At 34.3% G+C, this 17,174-nt stretch overlaps 2 protein-coding genes across 2 annotated transcripts; one reads left to right on the forward strand and one right to left on the reverse strand.

The window, feature by feature from the left end:
• Positions 1-5,610: 5,610 nt before the first annotated feature.
• LOC306879975 (nucleoside diphosphate kinase 6-like) lies at positions 5,611-11,417 on the forward strand. Its single transcript, XM_079433207.1, has 5 exons — positions 5,611-6,686; positions 7,933-8,032; positions 8,458-8,497; positions 9,981-10,141; positions 11,040-11,417. Exons 1-5 carry the CDS (start codon positions 6,573-6,575, stop codon positions 11,186-11,188), a joined length of 564 nt encoding a protein of 187 aa, XP_079289333.1. The 5' UTR covers positions 5,611-6,572; the 3' UTR covers positions 11,189-11,417.
• Positions 11,418-12,749: 1,332 nt separating this feature from the next.
• Positions 12,750-15,225, reverse strand: LOC306880149 (brain and acute leukemia cytoplasmic protein-like; the record flags this gene model as incomplete). Its single annotated transcript, XM_079433478.1, has 3 exons — positions 12,750-12,923; positions 13,584-13,774; positions 15,042-15,225. The coding sequence occupies 3 exons, from the start codon at positions 15,223-15,225 to the stop codon at positions 12,750-12,752; spliced, it is 549 nt and encodes a 182-aa protein (XP_079289604.1).
• Between the last annotated feature and the right edge of the window lie 1,949 nt (positions 15,226-17,174).

Raw genomic sequence — 17,174 nt, forward strand, 5'->3', positions numbered from 1 at the left:
AATCCTTGAGTGCTATAAGGCTTGCTGTTAATGGAGAACTAGAACCCAAAACCGAACTTAAACACTTCTCATAAATAGGATACAAATGAAAACAATTTTTTTCTTCAATAGTCAGTAAAAGAAGGCACTTAATTTTTTAAAAAAACGTTTATCATTAACTGAATGGGTTCTAACTAAATTAAAAATTTTATGTACGAAAACATTTGTCTAACAATAAACTGCAAATTATTTAATTACTTAATTTATCAAATAGAATTAAATAGACTATGTGTGTGTGGCCTTTTATTGAATGAATTTTATATTATTTGCACAGGTACAGTTTTATAAAAAATATACTTTTAAGATTTGAAGTACACATTCAATGTAATTCAAAAAGTGCAAAATCAATACAATTAAACACACTTCTTTTTCACAAGTGCAATTAATGACAAGTTAGGGACTGAATGATTATTGTAGAAAGAATAATTAATTGCTATTATAATTAAGAAGGAGAAAATGAACGCAACATTGACAAAGGAAATAGTTTATAGAATTTTCGAAGAAGAAAAAAAACAAACCATAATGATTTTTTTTTTTTTTTTTTTTAGGGTTAGTACCTTAAAAAAATAGATTACTGAATGACTCTCTTATAATCTTTGCTCTATGTTGGCTGTATTCACGACGCAGTAGCTGGTTGAAGGGGACCAAACCTCGCAGAAACACCTGACTTGGTTCCATTTGACCAGCCACAGCAAGGCGTGCTGCTTTAGACAGAGAGAACGGCAGGCAGAAGGAGGAAGACTAACGGAGCTTATGATGACAATGTTCAGCAAAACATTCTTGCTGCTTACCTGTTGAGAAGACAAAGGAAAAATGTAATAATTTGAAAATAAAACGAAATTAACTTGGCAACAGAATTTACAACTTGGCAGCCCCATTTATAGACTGTTTCTTCAGTAAAATGTCAATTGTATTTCCTGTGCTTTTCAACGGATGAACATTACCACATGAGTTTAGCATCAGTTACTGCCTTTTTGTTTAATGTGCTGATAGTTGGGAAAAGAACACTTTAGCGTCTTCTAAATAATAATAAAACCCATAAGGTGCGTGGTTCTCGAGACAGCTGTGCTCTGTTAGTCTGTCCTGGATCTTCAGTAGCTATGGGTCAGTGAGAGATGATCGGGGTGTGGAGGCCCCAAACGTATGCCTACGGCCAGCCAGCTGACTAAAACAACAGCTTTACCACCTGATCCAGAGTAATTCATGCAGCTCAAATGATTTTTGTCATCTTAGAATGGGGTTAAAATGGTTCAGTTTAGGTTGAATTAATTTAATTTTATATCCATCCGGTCCTGTGGTGATGGATTCCCCCTGAAACCACACACTTCCTTACATTCCATAACTTGAATATTCATATGGGCATATAAGGAAGCATGTCATCACAAGAGGCAAATTTTAGTTTCCTCACAGAACAGACAAAGTTGGCAGGAAAAATGCATAGAAAAGAGATACATTTAAAAAAAAATGTTTATTTTATTTTTCTGCTTCCTTACTATATTAAGTTATAGAAAAAGTCAAAGCAAAATGCTGGAAAACTCCAAAGTGAATCCAGAAATATTATCCTGAAAGATCAAAAAGCAGTATTCCTTCACAACAAACATTTGTTATTCACTCTTGTAGAATGAGTAATATTACAGCTCAAGTGCAAAGAAAAACTACATTTACCTGTATGTAGTTATCTCTTCCTTTTTCATCATCATTTTTGTGTTGACAAGTGTCCATAGACAAGGTACATGGAGGTTAGCCAGCCAAGCAGGAGAGGACTAGCACATCTAGCACTCGAACATCTTCTCAATTTAAATAGACCTGAAGGTTTCTCATTCTGCCACATGGAAAGCTCAAAATGCACAAACTGCCCTTTTTTTTTACTCCTGGATATAGGAAACTGATATACAGTAGATCAAAGACAAGCTATGACACCTCAGGTGAAAACCCAGTAACACACTCATGCCTCCATTTCCTTTAACAGCACCATTTCCATTGGCAGAGGTGTAAAATCTTCCATTTGCTGCCTTGTAAAACACCCAGCATCTCGGTCCGAATCAAAATGGAGCTATATAAAATATATATATAGCGCCATTATATGTATATAAGAATTGAAAAAATTAAAAGAAGACATTTTAATTCTGATAAATTGCAACTTGTTTATCCCAGACATGAAATGCGCTGCTCTTGTTTAAATATGAAATAATTTGAAGACATTTAATCTCAACTGCCTTTCCAATTAAAGAAAAAGACTTTAAAATAGTCTCAGATATTGTAATTAGTATCATGTAAAGTCTACTCCAGTTCAGAAAAAAACACTGCCTAAAGCCAACTCAATCTAGCAACAAATGAAACTGTCCCCACACCTTTCTGTTCCCATCTTTCCTCTTCTGCTGAGTGCTAAGTGTATCGTCCTCTTTGCTTGACTGGTGGATTCTGCTCAGACATGGCCACATGCTCCCGGCCTTTTCAAGCGCTCAGTCTCCCTTACCCCCCCCCCCCCCCCCCCTCCTCCTCCTCCTCTGCCCCTGCGGTCCTCCACCTGTTGGTGTCCTTTAGAAGCCAGGGCCTCTCCTATGCCTGCTGTCCAACCCAATCAGGGCTGTGACAGGGGAGAGCGAGCCTGTGAAATCACACCTCTCAGCTGTTCACACTCGCCTCCAGACACCCTACACCCACTGCTCCCCTTTTTACACCAAATTTCAATGGCTCCTTTAGGGAGAGAGAAGAGAAACCAGGAAACAACTGCGGGCGAGTGACTTCTGTACAGTAGTGGGTTAGTAGTCACAGCTGAAACAAGCTAGTGTTACTACTGTCTAGGATTTGGTAAGCTAGCGGGTTTTAGGCTCAAGGCTGGAAAGAATTGGGATCAAGATGCTTTACTTTACTTTGAGAAATGGCAAACATTACAAGCACAGTTTTTCCAAACATCAACAGTAGTGTTTAAATGACAACAAATGTTTTTGAACATTTATTTTGTAGTATTTTACATAACAGTGATGTCTAGCTAAAAAGCACTAGGATGGTATTCTAAGAATATATATATATATATATATATATATATATATATATATATATATATATTAGGGCTGTCAATCGATTAAAATATTTAATCGCCTTTAATTGCATGAACGTCATGAGTTAACTTGTGATTAATCGCGTTAATCGCATATTTTTATTTTTTCTAAATGTACCTTAAATTAATACTATTCAAGTTTTTAATACTCTAATCAACATGGGCATGGACAAATATGGATGCTTTATGGAAATGTATGTTTATTATTATTGAAACCAGTCAACATAGAGCATGAAGACTAGACATGTTTCCAAGGTCATAGATGTTTTTCAGAGAACTTGTTCATGTTTATTAGACACATGAAAAAAGAAATACCAGGTTCCCATTACTTCTCTTTCTTTGCACTGAGCAATTTACTGACACAAACCTGTTTACATTTATGCACGACACGGCAGCTCACTTCTTATGAACATGCAAAATGTACATTTATTATTTATTATTAGATTTGTTTGCCTCTCTGTGCCCACATACTGTTTTTGATGCAGCTAAATTATCAATAAAACTGTTTTCATTGATATATTTTACTGTTTCTGTTGTCAGACAATGGAATGAATATGAAATTATTCACACAACATGAAATTATTCCTACTTTGAACTATTTTGTAATGATTTAAGCCCGGTACATTAAAGGCTTTTTATCTTACCACGCGAGTGCCTTAGAAGAATTTTGTCTATATAATTTAAATGATAAATAATAAACAACAATTGGAAAAGATACACTGAAAACATGAATTACATGAATTCATGTGTTTGTGGTCCTCATGTTACATAGCAAGATGATGATTTAAATATATAAATATACATTATATATAATAAAATGATTAATGATGAAAATTATTTACTGAATTAAATGATAATTTATCAACTGATTAAATAAATTTAATACAATTTAATTAAATAAATTGTTTAATTCATGTAATAAATTGTACATTCTTAATTACATTATATATAATTATGAATAAGAATTAAGAATACAATTTATTGCATTTGTTTTGATCAAAAATACTGCAAAAGCAGTTTTTAAACATCATTACAATTTAAATGAACTGTTTTCTATTCAAATATATTTTCAAAAGTAATTTATTCCTGTGATGGCAAATATCATATATGACTCTTGAAATCATTCTAATATGCTGATTTGCGGCTTAAGAAACAATTTTTATTATAGTCAATGTTGAAAACAGCCGAGCTGCTTAATTTTTTATTTTTAGGAAACCGTGAGGCATATTTTCAAGATTCTTTGATGAATGGAAAGTTCAAAATAACAGTATTCATTTGAAATTGAAATATTTTATTTTATCGAATGTAACACACAAATAAACATATAGAGAATTTTATGTAATATATTTAATAAAACAACAGTTGTCACAGACATGAAAATGCATCAAAAACATAAAAAAATACTTTATTATACAAACTGTTGTCCATTACATTCTTTTCAATGTGAATTGTTAAAAATCAATGTTACTCATTTACTGTCACTAATCTCCGAACTGTCCGGTTTTGCACCATGCTTGATGACCACATGATTTCAAGACTGAGCCACCCACAGAATGAACCCGACCTAGTTCTCTGGAGGAAATGGGAGAGGTCTGGGTACATTTTCCCCTGCAACAAGCATGCCATTACCCCTGAAGTCAGCACCTGTGTTCTAAAAGAAGCCCAGGCAACAGGAGACCCAGGGCCAGATATGAGGCTTACTCTGAAACCCAACACTCCGCACCCTTTTAACAGCATTAAACCACCACAAATAGCCAGCAGCATTGCTCTTCTCAGGAATAGTACCATGCATGCTCAACAATTACTGTTTCCTGTGGTTGCACATGACAGTAACAAATTAGACATTTACAACTACATCATTACAGAGGATTACAACATATGCCATCAGTAATAACCGCAGGTCATTATACACCTGTCAGTGAAGATATATTTACTTATAAAGCTAAAAGAATATGCCCAATTTCCCATAATCCTAAATTGTTAACTGTTTAAATGAACATCGGGTTAAAAACAGAATCTACTGAAGAAATATAAAAATATAAATATGAAAATTCACCATGATCAGTTATCATTTTCTGTAGCTAATCCCATGGAAGCTGTGAAACAATTGTAAGGGGGTGTCTTTAATGCACTACGGAAACAATACAGAGCAAGTGTTCACTTGGGTCAATGGCAAAATAGAGAACTAGAGACAGAGAGAGAGAGAGAATGCTCAGTGTTTGAGGAGAACGTAAGCTCCAAATCTGACCGCTCTGTTTATTTTTAACATGGCAGTCAAGCTGGGCCCCACGGTGCTAATAACTTTGTTCCTCTCTGTCACTAGCATTTGGCCAACAGCATCCCAGTTTATTCTAAGAGGTCATATAGCTCTCTCTTTTTCCGGAGGCTGGCGTATAATTTTTCAGGCACTGCAATTTAAACAGCTGATTCCCAGGACACAGATGCACAGCACAGGACTTGAAGCTAGCTATAATCTTTTTTACATTTCTACTCCATAGCACACAAACAATGATATTGTGGTTGTTGTGCTGAATGGAGCTTGTTAATGATTTAACCACTGATTCCCAATTTATATTAGGCGTTTTTAACTACTGCATGAATGTAACTAACGTTAGGTCAAAACTGACATAATCTCACGGACTGACAAATGAACAAAGAATTACAGACTTAAAAATATTCTTTCAGATATGAAGTATCTTTTTAAACAACATAAACTGCTTTTATTGAAAATTACAAGGCTGCTGTTTTAAAAAAATGTTTTGTCACATGACTATGTCGTCTTTGCAATTCTTATAGGTTGCCGACAAGGCAAGTTGTCACATTGGACAATATCTGTAACTTTAAATTATTTTCTGTAATTTGTTGACATTTTTCCATAGTATTGCTAAGAATTTGGTGGTTTTATACATTATACATTTTATCAAACATAATATTTTGTATCACTGAAATAAGAAAAGCTTGGGAGTGCATTTGATCCCCCTATTAAAATGTGTTTAAACAAACATAGATTACAAGTTTTTTTTTCAAACGATTATGAGCTATTGTGTTTGCTATTTGTTGAATTACTGTCAACAAAGCAGCTGAAGATCACCCAGGGTTGGTTGAAATAGTAGGATTTTGATGAGACTTGCGCGCTCTGTAACTTCCTGTTTACTAAGTTACCGGCCAAGATGGCGGCGCCCACATAACCGACAGCACGGAGCACGCTCAGTTTAGAAATCAAGCTGTTTTCTTAATGAGAAATCAATTTGAAAACAAATTTAAACACCAGCTGAACTGTCGAAAGGTTATTTTTTCTTTCGATCGCCTACATTGTATTGATTTATTTATCTTGTTGCTCCGCGCATTGGTGATCTTAACGGCAGCTGTGAGAGGATCACGAGCATTCGTGTGTGGTTAGGTCTGCTGGTTAACGTTTAAGCACTGATCAGATGGAGCCGATGCCAAATCAAGGGGAAATATAAGACAATTAATGCGTTTAGTAACGTTAGAAGGCAGCATCGCAGGCATGCGGTGTTTGAGGGCACTGCAGCTCACCCTTGCGGTCGTCAAACCAGATGCTGTGGCCCATCCGCTCATTCTAGAGGTGAGATCACACTGTCCTGCACCTGTCTGATTATATAAATAATTAAAGAAAAATTCAGCGAACTATGTGGAGTCTACATTACATACATCACGTGGATACACTATTTTTGAGCCCCCCCCCTTGCCATTAGGAACTGAAATTCAGGTTAAAAGGGCTATATCTTAGTAACTGAGATTTTGACAAAGCCAAATTACTACATAAATGTGTGTTTAATCTGAGAGCTGATTTATTTGTGCTATTTTGTAACAGTTGTATTAGTTTATGCATGGAATGCTGATTCTTAAAGGGGTAGATCACCCAAAAATGAAAACGCTGTCATTATTTAATTAAAGGTAGTTTCAAACCTTTATTACTTTTTTTTTTTCCACCTGAGAAATACATAAGATTTTTTTTTTCCAGTTTTGTCGACCATTGGCTGCCATTGTATTGACAAAAAGCAGAGACAGACATTTCTTAAAATATCTTATTTTATGTTCTATGGTAGAATTCTGGTTGAGACATGAGGGTGAGTAAACAATGACAGAATTTAGATTTGAATTCATAATCATTGAAATAAATAATTATTGAAATATAAGAAGTATTGATATAAATCTTCAAGTTTCAGTGGGTACTTCAAGTAAAGATTTTAGGTAAAAGGGGTTTGGCTGACAAAAACTTTTGGGAATCCCTGGCTTACTCCATATAGTTACTTATCTTGCTATAAAAAATAACCTATCCTCCTGAGCAATATTCACTGGAGTAACAAGTGTGACAACTAGCCACAGTCCTCCATACCCATCCTGCTGAATGTTACCCTTTTAATGAATAAAGATGTCTTGTAACTCAAAATATGTGGAGGCTTAAAGCTACATAATATTTAGTCTTTATTATTAAAACGAGCCAGCATCTTGCCTGATTTAATTTCCGCTGTCTGTTGCCTCAAAGAGATAAAGGTGCCTTTAATTAGCAACAATTTCCTCATGCAACATGGTTTGAAAACTGAAGCCGGTACTGCTTTAATTTCCACCATTGATTTTAAATGTAATGTTTGTGTTTTCGTTAGAGTGGGATGTACTTTCATCACAAACTTTGTTCTTTTTGGTTAAAAAAAATAAAACTCTTAATTAACTCTGCCATCTTGTTGCTGAGGGCAAATGTGAAATGAAAAGACCTACAGCAAAACTGCAAGAGGCTTCCATTAGCATAGAAGCACATTTTTCATATGGGCATAGGAAATATTTGAATATAGTATTTATTTTATTTTCAGGCTCTTCATCAGAAGATTCTTGAAAACTTCATAATAGTCAGAAAGAAGGATCTGATGTGGAGAACAGAAGAGTCAGAAAGGTTTTATGCTGAACATGCAGGTAGAAAATAATCTTTCTTCCTATAATATCCACTGCATGAATAGAAAAGGTCTGTGTTTGTAACAGATTGAATGGTTAAGTACATGTGTGGGTGGGTGTTAGTGCGATGCGTGATTTTAAACAGGGTGAGTCATTATAAAGGCTTCACACAACCTGGAGTTATAATGTTGACACAGCATGTGGAGAGAGAACATGTTACTCACTCTCAGCTTATCATATCCTGCATCCAAAGAAAAGCAGCTGCCTCACATTCATATGTCTGTATTATATATGCAAAAGCCTTTTCAGACCATATTCTGCTGCACAAACCACATCACCCTTGTTGGCTTATTTCTAGTGGACAAATTGATAAATTTAATCAAAAGATAAAAGTTATGCAATGGTTTATTTTTGGTTATCATCCCTGATTGTTTTTATTTTTACAGGACGTTTTTTCTATCAAAGACTGGTTGAATTCATGTCAAGGTAAATGTTTATTGTCATTTCCCTCTAATCATAAAAAAGTGTAAAGACTTAATGATTGTGTTAATAAAAAAAGCAACAACAAGAAGACACTAATTTGTATGTATGTGTGTGTATATATATATATATATATATATATATATATATATATATATATATATATATATATATATATATATATATACACACACATATATATACTTTCAGTTAATGCCCATTTTATTTCAACAACATTTTTTATTTCAGGCAACAAAATGTTTTTTTTTCTTCTTTTAGGTTTAGGTTCTATAATAACCCTGCTACTGCTACATTCTTGCATGATTTTGTTGGTTTGGGTCAGCCAGACTTTGGTTGTCTTGGGTCAAAGTTTTGTGTGAATAGTGACCGTTTCTATTCAATCCCATTTCATCTAGTTTCATGTGGCTTCAGACTTTGAGTATTCATTATGTGTGTACATTTTATCAGCTATTTCCTGATAATGTTCCTGGTAAACCTGTTCATGGAACCAGGAGGAGGAACAACTGCTGTGGAAATTCTTGAAACTGTGTGTTATTTGACTGGACATGCATTTATGGAAGTCAGAGGTTAACCCTGTAACCCCTTGTAGCTTCACGAGTCTTGACAACAGCTTTTCCTCAAATTACCCTCTGAGCTGATTATCCTACAGATTATCCGACACTATTCATCAAAGGCAGTTAAATCACTGCATTCAGAAAGAATGGATGCTTTTTTTGTTCTAATTTAATATTAATATACTGTACCATTCAAAACTTTGGGGTTATTAAGGTCTCATCATGTGACACTGAAGAGTAATGGGCTGCTGAATATTCAGCTTTACCATTGCAGAAATAAATTACGTTTAAAATTATGAAGAGAAAAAACTGTTGTTTCAAACTGTAATAATATTTTACAATATTACTGTGTTTTTTTTAATTAAATGCAGCCTTGGTGAGCAAGACTTCTTTCAAAAACATTAAAAAAAATTGACTGACCCAAAACTTTTAAGTGGTAGTGTATTTTAAATTAATGTGAAACTACAGATGCTGTACCACTGCACTTCCTCTCGAAATGAATAATTAATGCAGATATATGATCTCTCATCTGTGGAGAGGGACATCAATGCTGATTGTTAATGTAGCGGTTGATCCAGTTTAGACAGTGAGGGCGATGTTACCATGGCACCCTGTCCTCAGAACATGTCTTTGTCTGTGAAAGATAAAACATTAGCGCAGTGCTCAAACTGACCTGTGTCTTTAATCTACGTCAGAGTCATTTAAAAATAAGCAGCTGATTATTCCTAAGCTTTTAGTTCATTTGTGTTCCAGCAGTGCCACTAAGGCAGTGCTGCGCATTTTTTGTGACTAGGCTTGTTTGTACTATTAACGTCATAAAAGAAAAAGAAAACATTTTTCTTTTGGATTCAATTCTGTTTATCCATCTAAGCGAACACGAGGTAGTCACATCTCCCTGTGTAATCCCACAATAGCGGCCCAATGAGAGCGTACATCCTAGCCAGGGAAGATGCTATCACTCACTGGAGGGGGATGATGGGTCCAACAAAAGTCTTTAGAGCTCGCTTCACTTCACCAGACACCCTGCGTGGCCAATATGGGCTGACTGACACCAGAAACACTACTCATGGTTCAGGTGGGGTAACAATTTTCAAAACTGAACAGTTAAAGCAATAGATCACCCTAAAATGAAAATTTGCTAAAAATGTACTCATCCTCAGGCCATCCAAGACGTAGATCAGTTTGTTTCTTCATCACAACAGATTTGGAGAAACTGAGCATTAGTTCACCAATGCAGTGAATGGGTGCCGTCAGAATGAGAGTCCAAACAGCTGGTTAAAACATCACAGTAATCCACATGACTCCAGTCCATCAGTTAACATCTTGTGAAGTGAAAAGCTACATGTTTGTAAGAAACAAATCCATCATTAAGGCGTTTTAACTTTACACTCTTGCTTCAGGACAAAATGTAAGTTCTCTAACCATAATAACGCTTCCTCCAGTACGGAAGCAAAGGTTTAAAGTTCAAAACATCTTAATGATAGATTTGTTTCTTACAAACATGCAGCTTTTCACTTCTTGAGATGTTAATTGATGTACTTGTGTTGATTACTTGTGGATTATTGTGATGTTTTAATCAGCTGTTTGGACTCTCATTCTGACGGCACCCATTCACTGCAGAGGATCCTTTGGTGAGCAAGTGATGTAACGCTATGTTTCTCCAAGTCTGTTCCAATGAAGAAACAAACTAATCTACATCTTGAATGATCTGAGGATGAGTAATCTTTCAGCAAATTTTCATATTTGGGTCAACTGTTCCTTTAACTAGCTAAATAGACTAGATCAACTAAATATCAAAACAGTTAATAACCTCTAGAATATGCCTAATGAGTGTTTGTTTTTAAACTCTAAATAAATCCTAGACCATAATACTGATTTTTATCAAATAAAGACTAATTTATTAACTATTTTAAATGAAAAAAAAAAACATTCTATTCTAAAGTTTCAACATTTTCTTATTTTCTTTCTTTCAGATTCAATTGAATCTGCCAAGAGAGAGATCTCATTTTTCTTTCCAGAATTCAATGCAGATGAGTGGATGTTGGGGGAAGAACCACGTTTTAGATTGGGTCTTACTGAATATAATGAGGAGAGACAAATTCATACTCTCCAGGACACATGATGATCGCTGATGGTGCTTTTACAGTGCTACAGTAAATGTGACTTTCACCAGATGTTTCAGCATTTGATGTTTTCTCTGCATTGCCATGTTACTCTCTTATGACCACAAAATATCTCTTCCACAGCTCTGCCAACACGATTCTATTCATTTGCATGTATTTTATTTGTATGTATAAATAAATATTTGTACTAGATTTGTAGTAGAGGTCATTAAATGTTTACCTCAACGTAGCAAACTCTAAGCACAGTTCTTTTTAAGTTAACTCTGTATCCTTGTTATGATATACTAACAGAATATAGTTGCAATGCAAAGGGGTAACAATAGGGATGTAAAATATATTAAGAGGTTTTTGAAAAGGCATTCCTTTCCATTTAGGTTTAGACAGTTGTATTATTAATAAACCTAATATGATGCATATTTGTCAGTCATACATAAATGAAACAGGAATGAGATTTATGTAAAATAATTATTAAACCAAATATGTTTTATATGTGCAATAACCAGGTTTATAAATTCATCATCACTCAATTCAATTTATTAATCACATACAGTTTAACTAATCGAATCTTGTTTGTTCCACAACTAGCCATATTTAAACCGTGTTCATACTTTTTTAACTGAATATATTTGTAAAATCAACCTATTCAATGCCGATTTTAAGGAATTTGAAGATATGACTTTAAATAAAATGGATTCAAATTCTAATAAAATTATGCCAAGTACGCCTAGTTGTTTACAAATTAATAAAAAATACAAATATCACTATATGTTGAAATTAACATATATTAATATTGCTGTAAATGTATAGTTCATTGTTGCTTCATAATACCTAATGAATTAATGTTCATACACGGAACCTTATTGTAAAATGTTAATTCAGAGATTGAAGTAAGAGAAAGATTGGGATACAGTAATAGTTATGTGCTTCCAATAGATATCCTAACTCAACAATAAACATCATCTTCCAGTCAGTAAAGCAGTGAAATATCAAACAATACTGGAATAACAAAACAGAGCTTCTTTATATTCTTGCACACTACCTTTCACAGTAGTGCTAGCTTGCTACAGAAACTGTAATTAGGTTTTGAACAAATGTTTGCGCTTGTACCCCAAAAAGCTGAAGGCAACAATAGTATGGTAGTAAGAGCCCTGATTTTCAAAATCAAAATTAAAGCAGTACATCAACTTCAAGCCACCTTTTCACTTTTCACAAAATCAATCAGCTTTTCGTTAAGTGTCTATATGTCGATTGCCCTTCCTGATCTATCCTGTGCTTTCAGTGTATGTACAGTATAAGCTTTTACTAAGATTCTTTCCGTTGGCACATTTTGATAAAGACATTACAGAGAAAAGATGTACATAAAAATAGACATTATTAAATTAGTCAAGTGTAACTGAATAATGAAACTAACAATTAACTGACCCTTGAAACCCGTTAATCACAGCAATGATGAACTTCATTTAGGTCATCCCTGTTTTTTACTTCTTTGGTCCCTGACATCTTCACCAAAGCTTTCCAGAAATCCAAGATACAGTCCTCGTGAGGTCTTGGGTGAACACCTCATTGAGGCATTGAGTCAACTGCTGCGTCCATCAAACCATCCACCGGTTTCATGAACTCATAGGTGGTTTGTGAAGTTTCCTTGATCTTCCCGCTCTTGTCCACCTGCCGGATGCTTTGAGTCACAGTGATGGTCACTTGCTTGGTGGACATCCGGTTATCCTGCCATTTGGTCTAATGAAGATAACATTGAGAGATTATAAAACATGATTTTTACCAAGTGTTTTCAACATTTTATTTTTAACAGTTTACAGTTTTGATTAGTAAGATTTCTGGAAATCGATCACATTTCACAGAATAAACAAAAGGTTATATAAATAGTGAGTGTGTTTGAGGATTATTATTATTAACAAAAAAATAAAACCATGGAAAAGTACTTTTGTTACTTGAAATAAAATGTACAATAACTTACATTTCTGGAAAAAAAGAAAAAACTTTTATTCCAGCTAGTTTTCAAGGCAAATGGTTTCACATTTTAATTTAGTTTTAATTTGTATTATAATAACAAACTAAAGCTGAAATAAAAACAATAAAACTACAGTGACAAAAACAGACAAATAAAACTGGTCTGTTTTTTAATGCCCAACATCAATATACGTTTATAGTTTAAAAGTGCATAAATTACAGCCCACTTTAATAAAATGAGCAATAATGCTAAATTATATTTTGTAAAATAAGTTAAAAATAAATAAATAATAATAATAATAATTATAAAAAACATTTCTGGTGTGGTGAAGATGAAGCAATACATAAGACAAAGGTCAGAAACACTGATGTAGTTTACTAAGAAGGCTAGGCCAAATAAAAACCATTATGTTCAATTAAAATACTTACTATTTCCTCAGTTCGTAACACGCTTCTCCTCTGCACTGTGGTACCAGAAGAGGACAGCACTTCCTGTTCTTGAGAAGAGAGGATTGCAGGGGTGCTGCCAGTTTTCATGTCATTCAGACCCACCTCAGACATAGCAGAACACACTTTCAGATATGCCTGAGCTGGAGAAGGCAGATCATCATCAAAGAGATCTATGGACAGAACAAATATGGAAGTTATTCATTCTCTTTAACAAAATCACTGCATTGGTGACCATCAGAAATATTTCAGGTATGAGTGAAGGTAGAAAAATAGATTTAAATGAATAATCAAATATCTATCTATCTATCTATCTATCTATCTATCTATCTATCTATCTATCTATCTATCTATCTATCTATCTATCTATCTATCTATCATCTGAAATGTAAAATATCTTATATATATTAATGAAAATATAAATATATTAATATATGTATGATTTATAAGTATACATATATACACTACTAGTCAAACGTTTTGAAAGATATCGCATGCTTGCCAAGGCCAATTTGTTAAAATAAAGACAGCCATACTGTGAAATATAATACTATATTTACTACTATATATTATATATATATATATATATATATACTATATTTGCTAATATAATAATATATTTTAAAATGCAGTTTATTTCAGTGATGGCAAAACTGATGTTTCTTGAGAGCAAATCAGCATATCAGAATGATCTCTTGAGTATCATGTGACACTAAAGACTGGAGTAATGATGCTGAAAATTCAGCTTTAATATCACATGAATAAATGACATTATAAAATATATTAAAATAAAAAGCAGCTAAATTGGAATAATATCTTACATTGTTATTATTTTACTGTATTTTGTCATCAAATAAAGGCAGCCTTGGCAAGCATATAAGAAAGAAAAAATATATATATATTTCAAACTTTTTACCAGTAGTGTATATGTATATATACCAAAGACTATAGAATACCTTAAAGAGACTTTGATATATACTGACATCAGGGCTAAAAATTCTGAAACACAACAAGAAAAAAAAGCCTCTAGTCATAGTCAAGGCCATCTTGTCTATCTGTTTTAATAATCTGCTATCAGTTTATTTTGATATGATCATTTACCCACTGTAGCTGCCCTAAGTGTCACAATTGTGCCCAAAAGTGGTAAGCAGCGCTTATTGTGTTCATCCTTGCTCATATTGTTGTACTGAAGTACTAAAGGGATTTAACCATCACCATGGCAACAAGAGGCCTACTTGAATGAATTGCTCACCAACAGCAGAATCGCAACACTTTCCCTGTCCTTCTGGGAAGGAAATAACATTTGAAGAGTTTGACAGGTTAAACTGGAGTGACTACGGTGAAACGATACGTTCAGCTAATTATATATGAAGACATTATTCTCATTTTTAAAAGCATTTGAAATTAAAGCCTTGAAATATGCTCTCAGTCCGTTCTCACCGAGGTTGGCAGTCTTCTCTGATGGGAAGCCCACCTCTGAAGAGTTTTCCGAGGGGATGCTGTGGATGGAGGACAGGGGTATGTCTGTGTCCGTGCTGGTCAGCCAGGTGGACTCTGTCTCTTTGGTCCAGCTCTCCATATATCTCGGCTCCAACACATCTGTCCTGGAGCCTCCACAACCCATGATGTCAAAAACAAATCCACACCTACACAGCCTTGGATTCTAGGTCCATAACAGTACCTCCCAAACAGCAAATGAAAGGTAGATGTTTGTTATATGGTGTTGATGTCATTTATTATTTATGTTATGTCATTTAGTATGAACAATCCATATCAGCATCATTTTGATGTAAAAAATCAAGTCTTCCATCGGTCAGGTGTCAGTCGAACAGGAAAATCTGGGACTGATTCTGTGGAAGAGAATAACAGCCTATAATGCAAGACTTAACTGTGATTTAAAGTAATAATTTGATGTTAAAGTATTGGAATGAATTAAGACTGAACATTTGATTAATGTAGGTATAAGCTCTTAAAATTATGCATTGCACGTCATAGCCTACAACCTTAATGAGTGATATCTTAATGACAAATGCAAGATGAATATTGACCCGTTTCCAGTTTCTCTTGAGTAGTTCATCACTCGTAAAATGTAAACAAAGACGAGTTTGATATTTCCTCTGGTCCAAATAATAAAGAAACCATGAATTATATTTCAAATAGAGTTCGAATTTAAATCCAGCCATGTGCATTTAACAATTTTGCCTGTCATGCAATCATTACGCGATTGATAATTGATTATATGAGCGCATCGTTGTGTCGTATTTACGTTACTGTGGTGTCGCGGCACACTGCTCTCAGAATGCACATACATAGAGAATAATAATGTGTAGAAACATGCATTACGCTATTATGTAGTATGCAAAAACGTATGCAGCCTATCAAATGTGCTGGGTGCCTTGCTTGTGGTCTTTCGCGCGAACTAAGATTTTTGACATTACCTTAAATCCACAGAGGAATCCGTGTCAGAACTGTTTTCTTCGGTACACGTCCACTGTCTTTATTCTTTCAAAACCTAATTTCCAAGATTCATTGAGGAGCTCTACCGCGACGAAAAAACCAAACACTGAGTAACTCTCTCTCTCTCTCTCTCTCTCTCTCTTTCTCGATGTGAATGATGCTGACCCTCTCATCTCATGTCCCTATAAGAGGTACAGCACACCGAGATTACAACGAGGTATGTGTGGTAAAAAAATGACTGGATTTTCTTTTTGATTGCACTTAAAAATCCACTCCTACTGAAGTGCTGTTCATGTGTTACAGCATCATCCCTGTCTCCCCTCAAGCTGAAGTCGTTCAGTTGTGTGTTTGTTTAGGCTACTTAAAACAATAGAGCTGTTCAGTTTGCACTTCTATAATCAAGAAGAAATTGCATGTTTCCTCGTGAAATTATTAGGGTTTTGTAAACATCAGTTTGCTATTTGCCGCTACTGTACAGCAAGGTCCGTTCCATAAGAATTGATGACATTTAAATGAAGTCTCATGAATCAGCATTTGATTCCATGTCTGAAAGATATGCTTTTTAGATAATGGCAACTGCCCTCCTAATTTGATTCAGATGAATAACTGGTATGACTGTAATGTGCAACAGTGGATGTTTCAGCTATTCATAACAATCTGCTCTTGGCTTCGTTTTTTCCCTTTGGTTTACAGCCTGTAAAATTAAGTATAGGCTACATACTTGTACCAATGCATGCCCAATCTCTATTGCTTTCACCTATTTAAATAATGTGATAAGATAATACCAACCATGAAAATATCGAAATTGTCCATTAAATATTTTAAATATTTAATAATAAATATTATATATAATTAACTAATAATGACTAAGTAATCCAGGTTATTTAGTTATAAGAATGATTTCTTATGTCATTTCAGTAGTCAAAGAGGAAAAAATATGGAAGCGTGTTATCTGCAATGGAATAAAAATGTTTTAAAAATGTATATTTTATCTCACATTTTGGCCTTTTTTATCAAAATCCAACAATATACTATCTACTATCTCTATTTCTTCGTCAAAGCACACCATCCATATAACTTCAATTAGATGCATCCCTTTATCCCAATCCCAAAAGC

Source organism: Barbus barbus (genome assembly GCF_936440315.1).
Source record: "Barbus barbus genome assembly, chromosome: 14".
NCBI classification, from domain to species: Eukaryota; Metazoa; Chordata; class Actinopteri; order Cypriniformes; family Cyprinidae; genus Barbus; species Barbus barbus.